The sequence below is a fragment of the Netta rufina genome (assembly GCF_964035555.1).
Source record: "Netta rufina genome assembly, chromosome: 6".
In the NCBI taxonomy this organism is placed as follows: Eukaryota; Metazoa; Chordata; class Aves; order Anseriformes; family Anatidae; genus Netta; species Netta rufina.
Window position 1 is genome coordinate 26,556,597 of NC_140129.1, and position 19,367 is coordinate 26,575,963.

General features: G+C 47.4%; 1 protein-coding gene across 2 annotated transcripts in view; it reads right to left on the reverse strand.

Annotated features, from left to right (window-relative positions):
• GLI2 (GLI family zinc finger 2) overlaps window positions 1-19,367 on the reverse strand; it is a gene marked incomplete at both ends in the record, with an annotated part of 135,865 nt that overhangs the window by 27,735 nt on the left and 88,763 nt on the right. For both annotated transcript variants that reach the window (XM_084288954.1, XM_084288955.1), the window contains 2 exons: window positions 9,159-9,350; window positions 11,238-11,440. In XM_084288954.1, the coding sequence (XP_084145080.1) occupies window positions 9,159-9,350; window positions 11,238-11,440 (395 nt within the window). The remainder of the gene's footprint in view (window positions 1-9,158; window positions 9,351-11,237; window positions 11,441-19,367) is intronic.

A 19,367-nucleotide genomic window follows, 5' to 3' on the forward strand; every position in this document is an offset into this window, starting at 1 on the left:
CCCAAAAGTAAATTAAGAGTTTTAAGAAAAGCAATTTGGCAGTTCAGGCGCAAAGTTCAAGCTCTCCTCCTCCAAGGGGACCTGCCAGTGCCTGGACCCTATTAGCAATTGTCAATCATTCAGGCATGAAGTCATTTTCAACCCTGCCAGTCCCATTTGTGGATCTGCAATACATGGCAAGTTACTGCTCTACTAATTTGGCTTCCCCCAGTGTTTCCGCATCACTGACTGGAACAACTGACTTCATCCTGAGGAAACTCTGCCCAGGACCAAATCACCTGCAAGTCACTGGGTGGTGCGGATGGGACCTGGGCAACATCACAGTGGTCCCCGAGAGCCAGGTACCAGCTCTGGCTCCTGGCCAAGCCCCAGCCCTGCCTGGATGGGCTCATCCCTCCAAAGCAAGGACAGCAGCTTCCAGGGAAGGAGCCACCTATCTTTAAAAAAGATTCCTAAGAGTAAAAATATGCCACTGGGCCATGCTGTCTGGCAGATGATCCCCGTCTTTCACCCAGGAGAGTGTAGTGCTGTATTACTACCTGTTTTTTCCAGCAGTGGTCTCCCCAGAAAGCTGCCCTGCAGGCTTGCTCTGGCTATATTGTATTAAAGCCTGTGAGGGAAGAAGTAACTTGCCCAGACAGGCAATACAAGCTATTTTACTCCAGAAAGTCAGAGGAAGAGATTTTGGTTCTGTATCACCAAACACAAGCCAGCACTTTGCAGGAACATGAATTTTCTGCCCTGCAGATAGTACTGGTACAAGAGAGGGTGAATGGGACGTACAAATTGGCAAAATATACCCTGCTAGCATGGCAAAAGCGTTCCTCAATTTGTGTTGGCTCGCAGAAGTTTGTGTCAACATTTTCCTGACATCAGTGGCTGGGCTTCAGTCTCCCAGCGCCCACATGAGTCACCCATGTACTTAAGTGGCACCACCATTACCATGCCTGAGTGCTGTGCAACTGATGGGATTTAGTGCCATTGTCCCCTCGCTACCCTTATGTCCCTCACTGCACAAGTTAAGTGACTTGCCCAAGGTCACCCTGAACAAGGTTGGACTTCCAGGTTGGTACTTGAACCAAGCACTCTTGTGATTCTTGTCCTATGACTGAGAAGCCTCAAGAATTGCTGGCTATGATGCCTTCACTGCAAGGCTAACAATACTGGGAACTTCTCCTAAAGATCAGGTTGTTGTATATATGCTAAACCCTTTCTTACAGTATTTTGTAAAACTACATTTTCCAGCTTCAAGGAGCAAAGAGAAGCTGAAAAAATGACTCAAAGACCAGGTACCAGACCCAAAAATCACACCGCGGTCTACAAAATCACCTCGTGACTGTTAAAGCCACCCTGTGATCTGGTGGGACTAGACTCAAACTTTCCAAATGCTCGTGGCTGGCCCTTCCCAGCCCTGCTCTGCTGCAGAGTGGCATGTCCCTCGGGAGCTGGAAAAGCAGCCGCCGTCTTGCAGAGGTGCTAAGGAAGCAAAACTAAAATGAGCGAACAAATTCCCCTCTGCAAAGGCGAGTCCTGCCTGAAGACTGGATTGGAGAACACCCAAACTTCACACTTTGTTCATGAAATCTGGGCCCTGCCAGGCCCCCAAACCATGCAAAGGTTGCTTGGGTCCAGATCGTAAAGGTGAAAACAGTGCTGTGTCCACAACATAATAACGTATTAATATCACTGATGTGAACTAATTAATATTTTTTTTTCCCTGGCAGTAAGGCCAATACAGGGGCCACGACCCAGGAAGACCCGGGTGCTGTTGCCAGTCTTCCCCAGCCACATCTCCTTGAGCAAGTTGCTTCTTCTTTGTGTGTATTTCGGTGTCATCTATTCAGATGAGCTCCTGTACAGAGGGTTTGTGTTTTACTACCTATGTATTACACCTTGCGTGATGGGGCTCTATCTCAGCTGAGTTGACAATGTTTCTGTCGTACAAATAATATGCATCTTTCCAGATATGGATATTGCTTTCTGCATTTGCATTCCCACAGTCTCCTCCTTCTCTAACAGAAGGAAGCAGGCCAGATTTGACAGTCATATTTATCTCTGTTACTCCCACACCTCAAGGGAGATCTGTTTATTAATGTGCCACTTCCCTTGATAAATTACTAAATAGAAAGAAAAGCCTTGTACTCATTTCTCGCTGTTCTTTCCTATGATTTATGTCCACAGCGCTGGTTCAGCCATTGGTCACTGTTAATTTGCAGAGCGAAGAAGTCCTGATGTCCAACAGAAGCCCTGGTTTTACCGGTGCAACCAACGTGGGCACCCTCCTGGCTGCACACAGGTATGTCATTTTTTCCCCGTGTAAAACTCTGCTGGAAGCTGTCAGATTTGCAAGCTGGCCTGGGACTTCCTGGCACCAAACGAGTAATATGCATCGTGTTACTGTCCGCTCTAATTTAGATCTTGCACATACCGTGGGCAATATGAAATGTTTGATAGCAGATCCAATAGGTTAGGCTTGTGCTTTACACAAAAGCCTCTGAGATCTTGTGGGCTTTCAGGGAAAGCTGTGACCTAAAATCAGGCTATGGATGAACAATTCATCTCTACTTAATAACAGCCTGCCTGAGATGCCCAGAAAGGGAAATGTCCGGGAAACATAAAAGGAATTTAACCACACAAGGAAGCACTCATGAGTGTATTTAGGAAGAGGGAAATGTTTCACAATTATTTCTGAAAAGCAGATTAACAGCTTCAGGATCATTCTTAGTAATAAAATCAGCATGACCTCATCCCCTGATCCGAGGACATGGAGCATGAACATTAAATGGTAACAGGCAGCAGCAAGGATAAATATTAGAGTAGCTGTACACATAGGCAAGGTGTTAAAGTATTGCTCAGAACAGGTAAGCAAAACCCTGTATTGCCTGAGGTCCAGTGATATTTCAAAGGAAACACTGCATACAACTTTTCCAGCACTGACTGCCTGGAGAAGTAAATGAAGGCAGGATCCATTTTCAGGCACAGAGAGATGGAGACGGAGAGCCTCGGGAGGATTTATCACTAAAACTCCCCCAACTCATCTTCCCTTTCAGGAATGCTGACTTAGCAAACCCAACAATGTTAGTTTCAAGATTTTTCTGATACTTGGAAAAAAAGTTAGGAGAAAAGTTTCCAAACAGTTTGAGCACTCCTTTCATCAATCATGAAAGAAAAAATAAAATAAAATTCAGTTGTTGTTCTAAAAGAAGTTTTGTTTAGAAGCCTAAAATCATGATAGGTTACAATGAATCTGAAAACGTCAGAAATTGAACCAAAATTAGGGAATTATTTAAAATTAATTCAAATCATCTGCCAGAGTTTCAGTTTTTAAAACAAACTTCTCAATGCCTCTCTCCTCAAATATAACCCTTTTTAACCTTCAGTCGCTTTCCCTTGAATAGTACTCCTTCTCACTCGGGTCCAGAAAGAAGTGATGGACCAGCGCCCACACTTCATACAGGGTCTGGGAATTATCACATCCAAGAGTTACTCAGAAGCCAGGGTTTTCTTCCCAAATTTAAATTTATGCACAATGGGCCAGTGATGAGCTGTAGGGCCACTCTCCCACTTTCACACGCGTGGCAGCTTGTGGTGTGAGCCCCGTGGCTGTTCCCAGTGCTGTTGTGCCGGAGGGCCTGGTCAGGTCAGGATCAGGCCCAGGCTCCCAGGGGAGGCTGGAGCCGAGGCTCCTGCCCCAGCCGCTCACCACGGCTGTGGGCTGTCAGGACACTGAGGGAAGTGGCTTTCCTGAAGGGAGATTTCAGGTTTCCCTCTCACATTAGAAATAGTGGCAGCAAAGCCCTCCTGAAAGGAAAGGGCTCCCTCAGTGGGAGCTCCTCTGGGGCTTCACGCCTCTGACCCTCCTTTTCTTACCAGAGCCTATGCAGAAATTTCAAGTGCTTCTTTATGGACAAGCACATTGCTGTGGTCTCGATCACACAGGGACATCGGGGAAATTTGCTTCCAAGTGGCCGAGCCCATAAGGCATGTGGGTTGCAAATGCTCACCCCTTTCCCCACTGAAACACCGCCAGGACCTCCGCTTCCTCTGCATGCTCCTCCAAGCCCTGGGATAATCCCAGTGCTATCAGCGTGGTCCCTGTCCCTGTTCACTCACCAAGGAAACTCCACCCAAAGCGTACAGAAATACCCCCTCCTCCCCTCATCACACTAAATCCATGGGCAGTACTAAAATGCAGGACGATCCCTTCATTAAGAGGCAGCAGCAATAAGCTACTCACACTCTTCGCATAACCAGTTCCTTATTCCCCTCTCCCCTTCTGCAGTGGCAGCACACGTCTCACTTAGACTGCAGCAGATGCTGGACATTTGTTCTGGCACCAGACGCTGTCCTGGGACCCTTCTTTCTTCCCTCCCTGGGGCCTGATCAGCTTCAAAGTTCAAGGAATACTAATGCTTCCCTCAAATCCTTGCTGAAAGACAAGGCAGCATTCTTCTACTCCCAATCCACAAGGTGACTGTTTAGACGACCCAACTTGCATATGTAAATTGAATTCTTTAGAAACCAGAGTGCAGCGGGATTCCAGACAGAGCGCTTATGGGATGCTCTGGGACCTTTTCTCTCTTCTGCACATATTTTTCTGGGGAGGAAAACAGCATTGCTGGCTAGAACTGGGTGGGAAACCATTTCCCATTCTCTGAACCTTTTCTGAAATTTCAGCAAGTTTCCATTCTGTGCTGGGACAAAGAAAACAACAACAAAAAAAAGATCTTTCAGAGTTTTTAAGGAAGCGACCGCAGGGCGTGCCGTCTGCCCGGAGTAGCCAACAGCTGGCTGGTTTGTGGAAGTCATCTGCGACCCAGCACACCCAGCCTGCACACCCCGAGCTGCTGGTCCCTCAAGCCTCAGGCAAGGCACTTCTTTCCTGGGTCACCACGAGGCTGGTTCCCCTCTGTCTCTCCGGATGGAGCAGTCACTTCGTGTCAACCTGCTGGAGGAGTCCTGAACTCACCTCTCACTCTCCTGCTAACTGCAGAAACCGCTGGGCTGCACTGCCAGCACGGTTCCTCAGCCTGGGGACTATTAAGTCATTTACTTGAAGTAGAAAGGCTCCAACAACAGTGACTGCGAGAGGCCGACGAAGTGGCCAGTGAACAGTGAATCACTGTTTGACTTGGGGGAAATAAAGTCCTACTTGATCATTTGCCCACATCCTGGGCAACTGTGCCAGATGTTGGTCTGTTGGCTATCCTGGGCTGAACAAAGCCTTTTCCCAGCTGAACTGCTGTTATTAAGTCAAGACTCTTGTGACTGCCATGCATGGGGCAGCAAGAAGCAGGGCAGGAATCCCCTCCCTAGCTCCAGAACCGGATGAAATGCCATTGCAGCACTGCTGTTGGTAACCGCTGGGTTGCACAGACATCTATGCAGTGCTCGTGACCTGAGTGACTGTCTCTGTACAGTGCTGCTTGGACATAAATTGAACTCAAGATGTTTTTTCTCCCATTCTCTGACTCAGTATGAACAACCCAATCCCACTTTTGACACTGTGCAAACAGAAGTGATGGATTTAAAGACAAGCTCGGCTTCTACTGCTGGCCATGAAACTCCTTATTCTGAAGATCTGCGTCTTGTTCCCAGAGCTGCCACTGCTCTGCTGTCTGATCATTTGATCTTTCTTTTCGAATGGTGAAATGGCTGTACTGAGAGATCTTTTGATGTACAGGGCTATTAGAATACAAACAACAAGTCAGTCTGGATGCACTCCTCTTGAGAGCAAATGGCACTTCCAGAAGGGCTGTAGGTAATGACAAAAGCCCTTGTGCTTATGGAAAAAACAGCTGGATGCACCAAATACACTCAGAAAGCTGCAGTCATCTCCAGTCCCATCTGTGCCCTCCACCAATATTTTCTGCCTCATGGATGCCCTCAGCTCTCACTCTATAACCTGGAATAATACACCATGTGGCACACACTTCTAGGATAGAAATGTAAAAGACTATTTGATCTGTTCAAGACAATCTCAAAAGTGTCCCACCAGCCATGCTGTGACATTGGAAAGGGGCTAACCTTTGGTTTGAAAACGTAGGCTTTCTGGCAAATAGTTATAAGACTGGATTCAAACTCTGCTCTTGGATTAAGAGTCCCTGCTTGGATGGACAGAATGAAACAGACCAGCTACCTGAAGGGTTATTTAGTTTTCACTGTCACTGGACGGAAGACCCAAGCAGCCTGGTGTGTAACACTGAGATTTGGTCTACTTTAGGGGTTTAACTATTGATGTAGCCGCAGAGTAAAAAACCTGCAAAAGAGATGCAGCTGTGGAGCACCCTTGCTCAGTTATTATTTAAACACTCTGACACATGGACAGTACCAACAGGCTCCAGTCAACACTGATACCCTATTGCTTTCCTGACCCTATGCATCTGATATAGTGAAAAAACACAGACAAACTCAGTCATTGAGGGATTCTCCAAGAAATGCTGCTAGAGCAACCAGAAGGGCCCAGCTGCATGGAAGAAAAACCATACTCAGTGTCTTAGACTCCCATGGACCTGCAGATGCTTGGAGGTGATGTGACACTGAATAGACCTTTTTTTTTTTTTTTTAAATGTGCTTATCTTCCTCTTTTGCTTTTGCAGGTGTCAGTGTTATCACAGATGTGCTGCATATGGTCTAACAGGAGCTACCTGTATTTCAGCAGCCAGCAAAATAATTCTTGTAAAGTTCATAGATTCTGTGTCTCTCTGGGAAGAAAAGGGCTCTCTGAATGAGAGATGTTGTGAGGCAGTGACTCACTAGGTTTTTATGCATGCTACTGATATTCTTGTCTCAGAAAAACACCATAAGAGGATGCTTTATTAAATTATCTGTTCAAGTATTTACTTAGTCCCCACTGATTTAAATTTTTGAAATAGCTTTCTAAAGAGAGAGGGATATTCCAGCTCGTCAGCCAGAATTTCAGAGCCATCCATTTTACTCTCTGCCAACAATTTTCTCTTCATGCTGAGACTGGGCCTCCTTCATCAGACAGGGTGGTACACTGGGGATAACGGATTAAGCCCACCAACAAAATACCAACCTATGTAAGGTAGCCTGTCTTAGGATACAGACTTGATGTTAGGAAACACTAAAATGGGAAACAGCAGCACTCAAGTTCCTCTGACTTCAGACATGCTTTTATATGCCTCAGTGGACCACAGCTGGTCACAGTACCTGCAGCAGCACCAAGTGCAGGGGGAGTGAGGGAGGATAAAGCAGAGCACTGCACGTGATCACAGCAGGAGTCCTCCCTGGGCTGATGGATAAAGCTGAATGCATAGACCAGAGATTGGCAGCGGGCTGCTGCTCCTTCACACGTTCTTGAAAAGTAGCCTTCTGGTATCTCAGGTTGCATCCTCATGATGTAAGAAAGTTTTCATCTCACTCAGAGCACGCAAAGGCCCACAAAAGGCTTTCCAGTTACTGATCAGCAAAGCTTTACTAAAAGATCAAAATAAATGCTTCGTGAGCCCTGGCTTTCCAACACGTAATGGTCACGAGCATGGCTGCATGACATTGGGACCTTTGTTACGTGATTTACTCTAGAGCCATTTTCAGGAGAAGCCAAGTGAGAAGAGAGTCTTCTGCCCAGGGAATAGCTCGGATGACTTCAGATAAAGACTGATCTTCATCAAAACCTGAGAACAGGCATCTCGGTGTGCTGAGCGTCAGCCTGCACTAGCATAAAAACAGTTGTGTTTGCTTCTCTTACTGGCTGTTTATCTGGCACTTCAGTGAGGCACTGCCGGTCAGAGATGGACTAATAAGGAGGCAAGGAGGAAGGAGTCTTGTTCAAGAGCCTGAGGAGAACTTGGCAGAGCCCATTTGCACCCATCTGCTATAAGCACAGACATTAACCCTTCAGATGGAAGACTGAGAGCAGCCTTACTGACTTGCTGCTTTGTAGCAAAGAAACCCTGAACATATTTTGCATGTTAGAGGCAGGATGACATCAAGGAGCATGTGCTCTCCCTTTCAGCCTAGGATCCAAAGTTCCAATCAGTCTAGGAATTGGCGGCAGAAAATGACTACTCAGGTAAAACTTCAGCAGCAGCTGCAGACAAGAATTATTATTATTTTTTTTTTTAGTTAGAAACATCCTCGGTCCCTATCACTGAGCAGCCAGAGCAGCTTTTATCATTCTAAACCAGTCACTTTACGAAGCAGCAAGACCGCAAAGTCTTTCATCTTAAAAGCTCAACAACAGAAACTTTGAAGCGGTAATGAAATGATGCAGAACCCCACTCTAAAAATTATAATGGTCCACAAACAAATCCAAAGGCAGCCCAGAAAACAGAAACTGGGATCTGAAAGCTGAGCCAAGACTTCTCTTTCTTGCAGCAGAACTAATCCCCAAACTGCCCTCCAGAATATCTGTGTAACCCTAGTTTTTACAAGATACATGTATGGCATAAAGTGAAAGGAAAGAAATTTCTAGTGGCTCTAAAAATCAGCCGAACCTCAGATACTCTCCCACATAAACATTACCCATCACACCAGGGCAGCGGTCAGGCCATGGGGGTGACTCAGCACTGCAATCATTAACATCATTTTATTTCTTCTTCGTTTAGCCATGAACCAGAACTTTCTGGGTTTCTAATGCCTGATACTAGTATAAATACAGCATTCCTGCAATTTTTTTTTCCTCCCACAAAGTATGAACACAATCCTCTCCACTGTAGCTCCCTGTTAATGTACTTTTTCTCCTCGGGGGTTTTGTTTTACAGTCTCCAAACCCAGAGGAGGGTCCTGCTGTGCCACGCATGGCAACAGGGGGAAGTGGCCAGTGCCTGCCCCAGACGCCAGCCGGACAAAATGTTGGGGCAGGTGGGTAGGACGGGAATCTGGAGCTGGGGCTCTCCCCACAGCATGCAGTGGTTGCCCACGGGCAAGGCAGTGGGACAGCAGCATTGCCCTGTCCACTTGACCAGCCCACCTCCTACCCATGCAACAGCCCTTCCAAAAACACCTCAGCGCATCTATTTTAAATTGGGCATATTTCATATATAGATGTATGGAACAAGGCGATGCTTCAAGCCAAAACTTATCCAGTGGTCCACCGGTTTCATGAGGACAGGGTGACCACATAGAGCAATCTCCACCTGAAAGACAGCCCCATCCATCTGCCCCGAGTTTTGGCGGCATGATCCACTACTCACCGTCGACGGGGCTGAGGTACTCGTGGAGGTGTGCCGTGCTGGCTGCTCCCCCGCTCTGCATCAGGATGTCCCCGTAGGGGTTGGGGTGGCCGGCCATTAGCGTCATTTGGTGGTAGTAATCCGCGGGGTTGGCTCCTGGCGGTGGTGGGGGCAGCCCGAAGAGGCCTCGCTCCTTCAGATGCTCATGAGCCACTGCCGAAGCCGGGGGTGAGGAGGAGAACATGGGGAGAAGGTTCCCAGAGGACGTTAGACCTCGGCGCTGAGGCGGGCGGCCCCGTCCCCCCCCGCGCCCCCCGCCAGCCCTCTCCGTGCGGCCCCGCTCAGCGTGGCCGTGACGTGAGCTTGGGCGTGTTTCTACGGACAAAAGAAACTAAGCTGGGGCCTCTGCATTCCTCCATTTCCGCAAATTTATAAACAATCTCTCGTTCCCCCTTCTAATAATCCTCCCGTTCGGACGCAGCCGTCGCCCCAGGGAGGGGGGAGAGGGCCCGACCGCCGGCAGCAGTAACCCTGTCAGCATCCACATCCCTGCCTATTAGGAAGGAAAGACAAATGCAACCCAGTTCCCGATAGCAGTGCGAGGAAATTAAAGCCAAGGTCTAATGCATAGAGCTAGGTTTAGTGTCTGGCAGCCTAAAACCATTTTGGCTGCCAAAGCCAATTACGCTCACTTTCTCCCAGCTGTAATTTTTCAAACCTGCCTCCCCACCCACTTGCCCCATTAACTTATTTACCGCGGCCTTAAAAAAAAAAAAAAAGAAAAGAAAGGAAAGAAAGGAAAAGAAAAGAAAAGCAACACAACCCAAAACACAATGCCTCTTTTTCATAGCAAATAACGAAACTGGCTTTTACGGGGGAGGATGGGACAGAGTACGCACACAGCAGCCGTCGTGCCTCTGCGCTGCTGGCGGCTGGGAACTCAAGCCCTGGTGAGGCTGTGGAAAGGAAGCCCTCTACATCAAGATCACATTTTGGGAGAGGGAAGGAGGCATAATGCATCTCCCAATCACCATAGGAATGTTTTGTTTCTTTTTTGCCCACAGAAGATGGTTTAATGCTGCCAGACAGTAAACCAGGGCCTCGTTGCTCTCTGTTGTGTTTTGTTTGCCCCAGTGGTGGCTCAGGAGCTGAGAGACGCTGGGATTTGCTGGGTGTGTAGTCTGATAAAGCACTTCTGGTGAAGTGAGTCACAGCTGGCAGCTCCCCAAGTCAAAGCAGGGTCATGTTATAGTCAACATGACATACACAGCAGCCCAAATTCACCATCAGTATGAAATACTGATGAGCAAGGGAACTCACACAGATCTATCCCCGCTTTTCAAAAACAAGCTCTGAGGTCCTGGAACCCTCCCAGGAAAGCTTTGTATTTTCCCCTTTCCCTGCTTGGCTATTTTTGTTCTGGACATGGGAGCCAGTGCCCATGCTGACCCCACGTGTGGTCTGCCTGGGCTAGGTGGGTACTACCACCTCCACATGCTCTGAGCACCAGCTTTCCACACAGCCCTGCCTTCTCCTGAGTGCTTCAGCAGAGCGGCTCTAAAGTAAGGAGGAAGAAAGGCCCACTCCTTCGCCCTGGAGCTGTGCACGCCCCCAGCCACAAAACCAAGGGGAGACAACCCAGCCGGCATCGCCTCCTCTCTGCTGGGTCATCTACGGACACACCAGGCAGCCAGGACAACTGTGACCCTTCTGGAGGGGAGCAAGGCTCCTGGTAGAGACATCAGAGCAGGAAAGCTCAGAAGAGAGCTGAGAGTGCTGCAGAAAGGAACATACTTTAAGCAAAATATTTATAATACGATCCAGTGGTAATAGCTATTCTCACGCTCTGCTTTCTCAGCGCAATGATGCAAAACAAATGTGTAGTTAAAGGGGAAGAAGAGGGAAAAAAAAAAAAAAGGAAAAGAAAAAGAGACAGCTTTCCCACTTCAGAGAGCAGCTGCAGAACCCTCGCAGCTGTATGTCCCTGGGTTGCAGGGAATTTCAGCGCTGGTGAGCGACAAGCAGCACAACACAGGCATCCCCGGTGGTGAACCCCGGACCGGCCGTGAGAGGCAGGATGCGGTAGCGGGGGTCTCTTACCGTCGGCGGGGCTGAGGCCTCTGGCAGCGGAGATGACGGAGAGCGTGGGGCTGCCGTGGACGGAGCGGAGGTAGTGCTCCATGTGGGGCGTCACGTAGGGGTGCGGCGGGCTGAAGGGCGACTCGCCGGGCCCGGCAGGGTGCGGAGACAGGCGGATGAGGGAGATGTCGGAGATGACGGGGCTGCCGCTCAGGGGAGGAGGCCTGAGGAGGAAACAGAGAGAGGCTGTCACTCGTGGCCACACTTTTCCCTCTGATTCTGCTGGGAGGAGGTTAAGAAGAGGGCTAAAAATCACCTGGTGCCCGGCGGCTCACCCCGCCTGGGCTGCCTTGCCGAGGGGTGCAGGCAGCATGGGGCCAGAGCAGCTCCTGTGTGCCTGGAGCCAGCCCCAGCCCCCACATGGGCAGGATGGGGACCAGGGGACATCCACAGCGTCCACCCAGCCACATGAGTGGATGCAGCTCGGCGGCCCCGACCGCGCAGCCCTCCTGCCCGCGTCCATCAGGGCTTGCACAAACCCCTTTGACAGGTCGGCCCTACAGTTCAGAGGGCAAAAGTTCAGGAGAGGTTTTATTGCATGCTTTCTGGGGGCCACCACTGCTAAATGCCTTAGATCTTCCCCAGGCTAAATGTTACCTGAGAAAGGAGCCAGCAAATGCTAGGGATTCAGCAGGTAACAAAAAAAAAGTCAGAGACATGTTTCGGCACTTGAGCAGTTTTCACAGGGTGGGCAAAGACAGAAGAGAAATCAAGCAGACATCTCCCAGACACATCTATTCCTGTATCCTCTGTCCTCTTACACAAACCGCAGAGGATGCGAGGAGGGGAAGAAAAAATGACAGGCCGTGACCTGAAAAGCAGAGAATCTGAGCTAGACACCAAAACAGGCAGAGCTGCCATCAGGCCAAATGGTGGAGCTAAATCTGCTCTGTGTTAGCCTCCCCCGTACTGCCAGAGCTGCTTGGAGTTGGGCTCATGCCAGGGCCAGCACTGGGCCCTGCCTGGGCGCCCCAGCAGGGCTGGGGGAGATGGATGTGTGCCTGACGGGATGGCACCCCGGGGACAGGGCACCATGTGGATCTGGCAGTCCTGGGGCAGGGATGTGGGATGCGGGCTGAGCTATGGGGTGACATTACCAGTGCCCTGCCCTAAGATTATCCAAAGCTGCCACTAGCAAGCAAATCCATCTCTGCGCACAGATAACCACAAGCGCGAGGGTCTGAGCAGTTCAGGCACGCCACCTGTACCTCAGGATGTCAGTCCCACCCTGCCTTATCAACAGCTCAGGTGCACTCTAATTTATTTATAATACTTGCATATCAACAAAACCACACAGAAACGTAATATAAGTTTTGCAGACTTATTCAGCAGTTTACGAGCGTGTTTGTCTTTGTTTGATCTTCTGTGTGTTTCTCTGTCTTTCTGATAAATTAGTAAACCTTGTGGTTTTTTGAACACTTTCTGCTGATGGGTAGTAAATTAAATGTCTTTTAAAATATTTATAGTTCAAAGTACTCTCCTGTAGCACTACACCGCGTGGCTCACTGGTGTGAAATACAAGGCAGTGAAACCGTATCAGATACAAAGCTGGGTGAGGGACTGGTGGCGATGCAGAGCCGCCGGCACGCGCTCCTCGCACCGAGAGCTGGGTTTCGCCAGATGAACACCCAGCGGGATCCAGCCTGTTTTCCTTCACGGCGCCGAAAGACAAACTTATGATGGCATCGCTATTTCAGACCTCATAAGCTCCCCACCTGCGTCGCTCCAGCAGTTCGTTACCCAAATTACAGGGTGACGGAAGCCACCCTCGGAAAGGGCCGTCAGGAGGGCCGCTTACTGCTGAGGCTGCTCGTAACGGCGGCCGAGCACGGAGCTGGCCGATTTATTTCTACCGGGGAGGAGGGAGAAGTGAATCAAAGCCTCTGTTCCAGATTTAGTTTCAATTCATTTCTAATAATCTCCACAGCCTCATCTGGAAAAAATGAAACAGGATTAAAAAAAATGATGTCATTAAGAAAACATCTGACTAATTTTTCTTCTGACGAAGGCTTAATATAAGTGAGGGGGGGATGTAAATTAAAAGCAGCCCCAATCTTCCCTGGGCCACAGAGCCTGCCTTAATACATAAGCCATGAAAGAAGTTTTCTTACATATACAATAAGTTCCCTCTTTCATCAGTACTCACAGCTTCTCCCAAAAGGGTTGTGAACTTCTTTGATGCAGGCTTGAAACTATGTATTACCAGGTTTACGAGCCTTCGGAGCCTCTGCTGATCAAACTGTGAGGCCGACATCTAAAATGTGTATAACAATATGAAGGGTTTGCTGTTCATTTTCCCCATGCTAAATTGGGCAGAAATGCTGGAGTCCCTCAGAACAGGAAAACTCCACCCTGGCCAGAAAGGTAACACTGGGAAAAAGATCAAGAATTCCCCCAAAATGCATGCAGCTGGAGACCCGGGCGGGATTTCAAGAGGAGGCTGGCCCTGCACATGAAGACCAGGCTGGAGAGCAAGTTTGTCCTGACAGCTTTGCTTAAAGCCTCTCATTGCTACATTTCCTTGTTTGCCTGTTAGGATAGCTGTCCTCAGTCAGGTCTGGCTCCTGAAAGCCCTTTCAGATGGGAATCACCTCTGACTGTTGTACAATTCTAGCAAAGCACGTCCCAAAATAACATGGCTTCTGATAGCTGCCTACCAGGAATAGCTCACGTGCCTGGAGCCACAGCCTCCTCTGCCCCCAGATTCCCCAAAACTGGTCTGCCCCTCTCTTTCCAGTTGCCTCACTGGCATGATTCCTTATCTGACCCCCAGCCCTGGGCTGTGCCGTTGCATCGGCACGCTGCCAACACATAGCAAGAGGCGGCCGGAGCCTCGCAGGGCTGCTCCTAGACAAAGGAGGAGCAAAGGGAGAGGGATAGGCTGCTGCTCTGCAGAGGCACAGACGTCTGGCTCAGTGCCTTTACTCGTGGGCACTGCCCAGCCCCATGCCCCAAGCCCCTGCCCATTCCTCCTTGACCCATAAATCATGTCCCAAACACCCCAGTGCTTGGGGAAGAGCTCCTGGCTCTGCTGAAGCCAGCAGTGTGAAAGTCTTCTGCCTGCAGCGGGACAAGGGATTTCACCTGACCACGTGCATTTCTGAAGGAACTGGCATTCTGGTTTTCAAATAGGCTAAGGGAATTAGGTGTCCAAACGCCATTAAATTTAATGGGAGCCAGGGGCCTGTTTTCCCCGCGGCTGCGGCAAGAAGCCCAGGCTCTATAATTAATGCTCAGGACTTGTATAGCAAATTGCATCTCTGACGAAGTGCACCAGCCCTGATTCATTTCCCCACCCACCCAGAAGAGGCTCTGCCTTCCCTGCTCGCTAACAGAGGGAGACACTGAGACTGGGGAGAAATTAGCTGACCCCATCTAAGGGCTGCAGGGCAGTGCTGGAGGCAATGCACTCTGCTTAACGCTTTACAGAGCAAGTTTTCATTAGGGCAGTGGATAATCCTCCTCAGTTAGCATAAATGCTTACACTGTTTACCTGCAGTCGTGAACCAGCCATCCCAAAATCTTTTATGAGGGAGATGTGGCACCATCTCCCTGCTGCCGCATGCAGGTCTGGAGCCTCCACAAGGGGTACCCAGCAATGAATGCAACAGTTAAAGAAGTTGCACATTTCTGAAATACTCTCCATCCATTAAATAAAACCCAGAAAAATGGGGACAATTAAATGGCACTAATGTCCCATGACTAGTCTAAATTAATAGCTATGTGCCAAATGTATTCATTCAGCAGAAAACAAAGGGCTGAATACTTTTCCATATGCTTAATGGAATATGGACACTTGCAGGCAATTGTTTTGCTGTGCAATAAAAAACTGCATGCTGCTACACAGGAATGGAAGCTAGGAACAGAACTGCTTACGGGGGTATCATAGTCTGGTAGAGTTTTCCTATAAGAAGAAAAAATCTTTTAAAGCCAACTATCCCATCCAAACCCCACATAATAAACCCTTGCTTTTGTTTCATAACATAAATAGAACATCCTGGCCTGATTTTCACAAATGCTGTGTATCCAGAATAGCACTCAAAGTCTGAAGGAGATGTAGGAGAGCCATAGGGTTATCCAAAAAAGGGTCCACGCTTGTGGCAGACAGTCTACGTATGGGATGCCACAACTTTATCCAGCGGGAAACCTACAGTACCCCAGCCGAAAGGTTCAGCCTAAACAACTCTCATTAGCCCCTTGACTTCACCTCTGTTTATTTCTGATTTAAAGTCCCTTACAGCAGGAAGGGTGGGAGGTCGCGACACTTGCGTGGTACCCTCAGGATGAAACTCTGCGAGGTCCCTCAAAACGAGGCACCTTTCAGAGGTCAGCCCTGGGCCACGATGATCAGATGCATGTGGCATTTGATCATTCACAAATATTGTCCCCCTCCGTTTTTTTTGCCACTTGGAAAGCAGAGGACGCACAGGCTGCGACGCACTGGGAGGAAGGGGCATGGAGCTGCCCTGCAGCTGCCCCGACCTCCAGCAAATGCCCAGGAGCGTAGGGCAGCCTGGTAATGATGTGATGGGGAATCCGTCCTGCTTCCCAGCTCTTCTGACACCGCAGCAAGGTGATAATGATCCGATAAAGTGACTTAGTGCTCCCATACAGGGCTAGAAACTCAAAGACGCCAGCTTCTGTGTCCCACTAAGGGGATGGGGACCCAAGAGACATCACATGTAACAGCCTTCCTCTGCTGGGATTGCTCAGAAGAAGTCATTTTATTTATTTTTCCTGTAATTTATCATCTCTAAAATGGGATTAATACATTTTTTTCACACCCACAAAGATGAATGTTATAGAAAATCAGAGCTACCTTAAGCAATTCAACAATGCTCTCACTTACAGTGAAGCTGGACAAAAATTGCTACAGCTTCCCTGCAGAAATTTAACAGGCATGCTTTGAGCAGTTCATGTTTTCTCCTCTTCCCTCAAATATGGCTTTGAGGCATTGAAAGAATGAAAAAAAAAAAAAAAAAAAAGATATTTTAACAGTGAGGGCAAGTTCCCATTAGAACAGTTTATAGAGGGAAGTGGTAAATTCAGTACTGCTACAAGACTTTATGGCAAAACTAGATGTTTTTCTAAAAGATGGGCTCTAAATGTATCACAAGGTTTGGAGTTTTAATAGTAGGAAAGTCTAATTTCTCCCACTGTAGAAACAAAAGGGGAAATCCTATGCCCAGCATCACAGATGTCAGATCAGATAACGATGGAAGCTACTTGGGGTCTTAACAGACACAAATCTCTGCATATAAAATCCTTTGTCTGTGAATTTGTGATAAGGCATTGCTTTTAGAAGGTTTTAGGTCTATAAAAAATCCCACTACGCATCTATTGGCAGTGGTACTTGTCTAAATACCTTTAAAAATTACACCTTCAAGTCTTGTCTTGTACCACTGTAGTCAAAGGAAACTCTGCCACTGATGGCAGGAGCAACAAGACCAGGCCTCTAATTCGTCAATCACTGTTTTCCATCCACACCATGGAAACAGTATAGTAATCTATGGTGGGTCCAATTTCTTAATATATTTTTTTCCATTCCCTAGAAAAACGCATTCAGGACTTAATGCAACTTCTAGCCTGTGAGGTCAATTTAATATATTTGTTCCAGGTACAAAAAAGTTTTTTTTTTTTCTTTAAAAGTTAAGAAAAAGGCAGACATATTTCATATTTCCTTTTGAAAGACCATTCTGTTTTCATACACACCTGACTGAATCAGAAGTTAAAACACCTAGATGATATTTTAGCAATATATATTGAACCAAGAACAAACAGAACAAAGATTTAATTCTACTTGATGTAACTGTATTACTATGTTTTATCAATGAAATCAAAAGTATTTTGGTTTGGAACTTGATTTTTTTTGTTTTCCCATTTAAGGTCCGCCAAAAGTTAGTGATATTCTTGAGCTCACATGTTGCTGGCAACCCTACTGGGACAAGGGAGCAAAGCTGGGAGCAGAAGTAATCCTGTACAGGAACCAGTCCTCACATTAGAAATTGTCCTAACTACATATGGTTTCTTATTCTATTTATGCAGCGTTTAGCACAATGCGGGTCTAGCCTTGGCTGACACTTGTAGGCACAACTGCAACACAATAACAACAACAATAACAATATTTGCTTTTAAAATGGAAGAAAAATGCATATTTTTAATAAGTAAGGTTGCCCTCCATTATACAACACACAAAGAAGCAAGACATCAAAGGCAGAAATTAGAGTTGATACGGGACCTTCAAACCCAAATCAAATTAGTGTCTTGAGGAGAGATCTTTGATTTAAGCTTAATAGTGGTGATTTTTTCCTGGGTTGTTTTATACTTAATCAGCCACACAGCCCACTGTGCAGACATATGTTCCCAAAGCACATCAAAGCAAGTAAACATTCTGTTTCAGATCCTAATATCCTTTTTTATCCAATTATCTTACTTACATGATCTTTTAATTTAAGTTCTGAAAGCCCACCTTTTCACACAAGCTTTTCTTTAGCGATGGAGGTAGAAGGATGACCACCTCAGTTCTTGCGAGATATTCGCCAAAAAAAAACCAACACAATGAATAAATCAAAGCACGGTAGATGAGTCTCTAAGATAGTTTCTTGAGAGATTAATGATGAAAGCCTTCAGAGACGAAGCGTACTGTAAGAAGGGGAACTTCAAGGAAAGTAGCTGAGGGGGAGAGAGAAGGAAGGCGAGAGAAAAGGCATGAAAGAAAGCATGGATAAAAGTGCAAGAGCCAACAGAAGTCATTCAGCAACAGACTGAAGGAACGATGCAAACCTGGAGGTGTGTGAACTTCAGGTTCAAACCACCAGACGTGAGAACTTGATTCCAATAGTCACAAGATGTGAAGGCCGGGGTGTTAAAACACTGCGGGCTCAGGGCGGGGAAGGGATGAGGGCAGGGAAGCAGCTTTGGGGGTGTCAGGGGCAAATGAAGTGGGAAGCAGTGAGGAATGAGATGGGGCAAGGTGGAGGCAGGGACCAGATCCTGATGGCAGAGCTGAGCGGGAGGCTGAGGAGGATCTGAGAGGATGTTGCACTGGGGAGAGCATGTGGGAAATGGGTGTTAGAAAGATGTGTCGGATGTGACACAGCCATTTATCTGCATCTGACTGATTTCCCTTGGGACACATGGTGAGGGTATTAGCACTTTCGAGTGAATACTTTTGCTTGTAGCTGTGAAGACCCTGGGCTTCGGCAAACAAATGGGAAGTGATCCCTGTTTCGTGTCTTCTTCCCATGCTACTTTTGGGTGGGGTTTTTCTGCCTTAAAAGAAATCAACGTTCAAGTGCGATGAGGTCTTAACATTTAAAAGACTACCCCTATAGTACTTCTGAGAAGTCCCTTTCCATGTTGTGCCAGCACCAACCTGTCATGGAGATGGTGAGTCAATAGCAGCAACACTGCAGCAGCGGAGCTCATGGAAGAGTCAAGCAAACCATAGAAAACGCTTATTCATTCATTACATTTTAAATCTGCCTTGGCTCCGTACCCGTCATATCCCAGAAAAGCAAAAAAGGACCATTCCTCTTCATCATGACTGTAATACAATCAACTGGCTGCAGCATTACTCTAGCCAATGTTAACTAACGGAGCCTATGTCAGACATCTATAATTTCATGTTAACAAATTAGGTAGACTCCTGCATTTCCTGGTACCTTGAATGCCCAAGAAGCTCATAACTTTTCTTTATATGCAAAATGTCACGGAAAGGGCAAACAATGTTATGCCAGAAGACCATAGCCAAATCACTTGGTTGGAATGTGCTGTAAATCATGGGGTGAATGGAAAATGAATCTTTGTTCCAGGGCAGCGTCTTCCAGCATTAATGTTGCTGCTAAAACCCCCCTTTTCTATTGGGAATGTTTTCTTCCCAGAATCCAAGATCTTTAAATTCTATAACTAAGCAAGACACCAAGGAAGGAAAATGTACACCCAACTAATTATAAAAAGCCAGGAATTATTTATGCCGCTCTTCTGAAGTAGAAGGGAAAACCATTGGAGTTCATGCTTCAGAAAGATGCAATGCTTGCCCTAAGCAGCAGCAAGCTGTTGTAACCAACTGGAAATGACCAGAAAAATGTG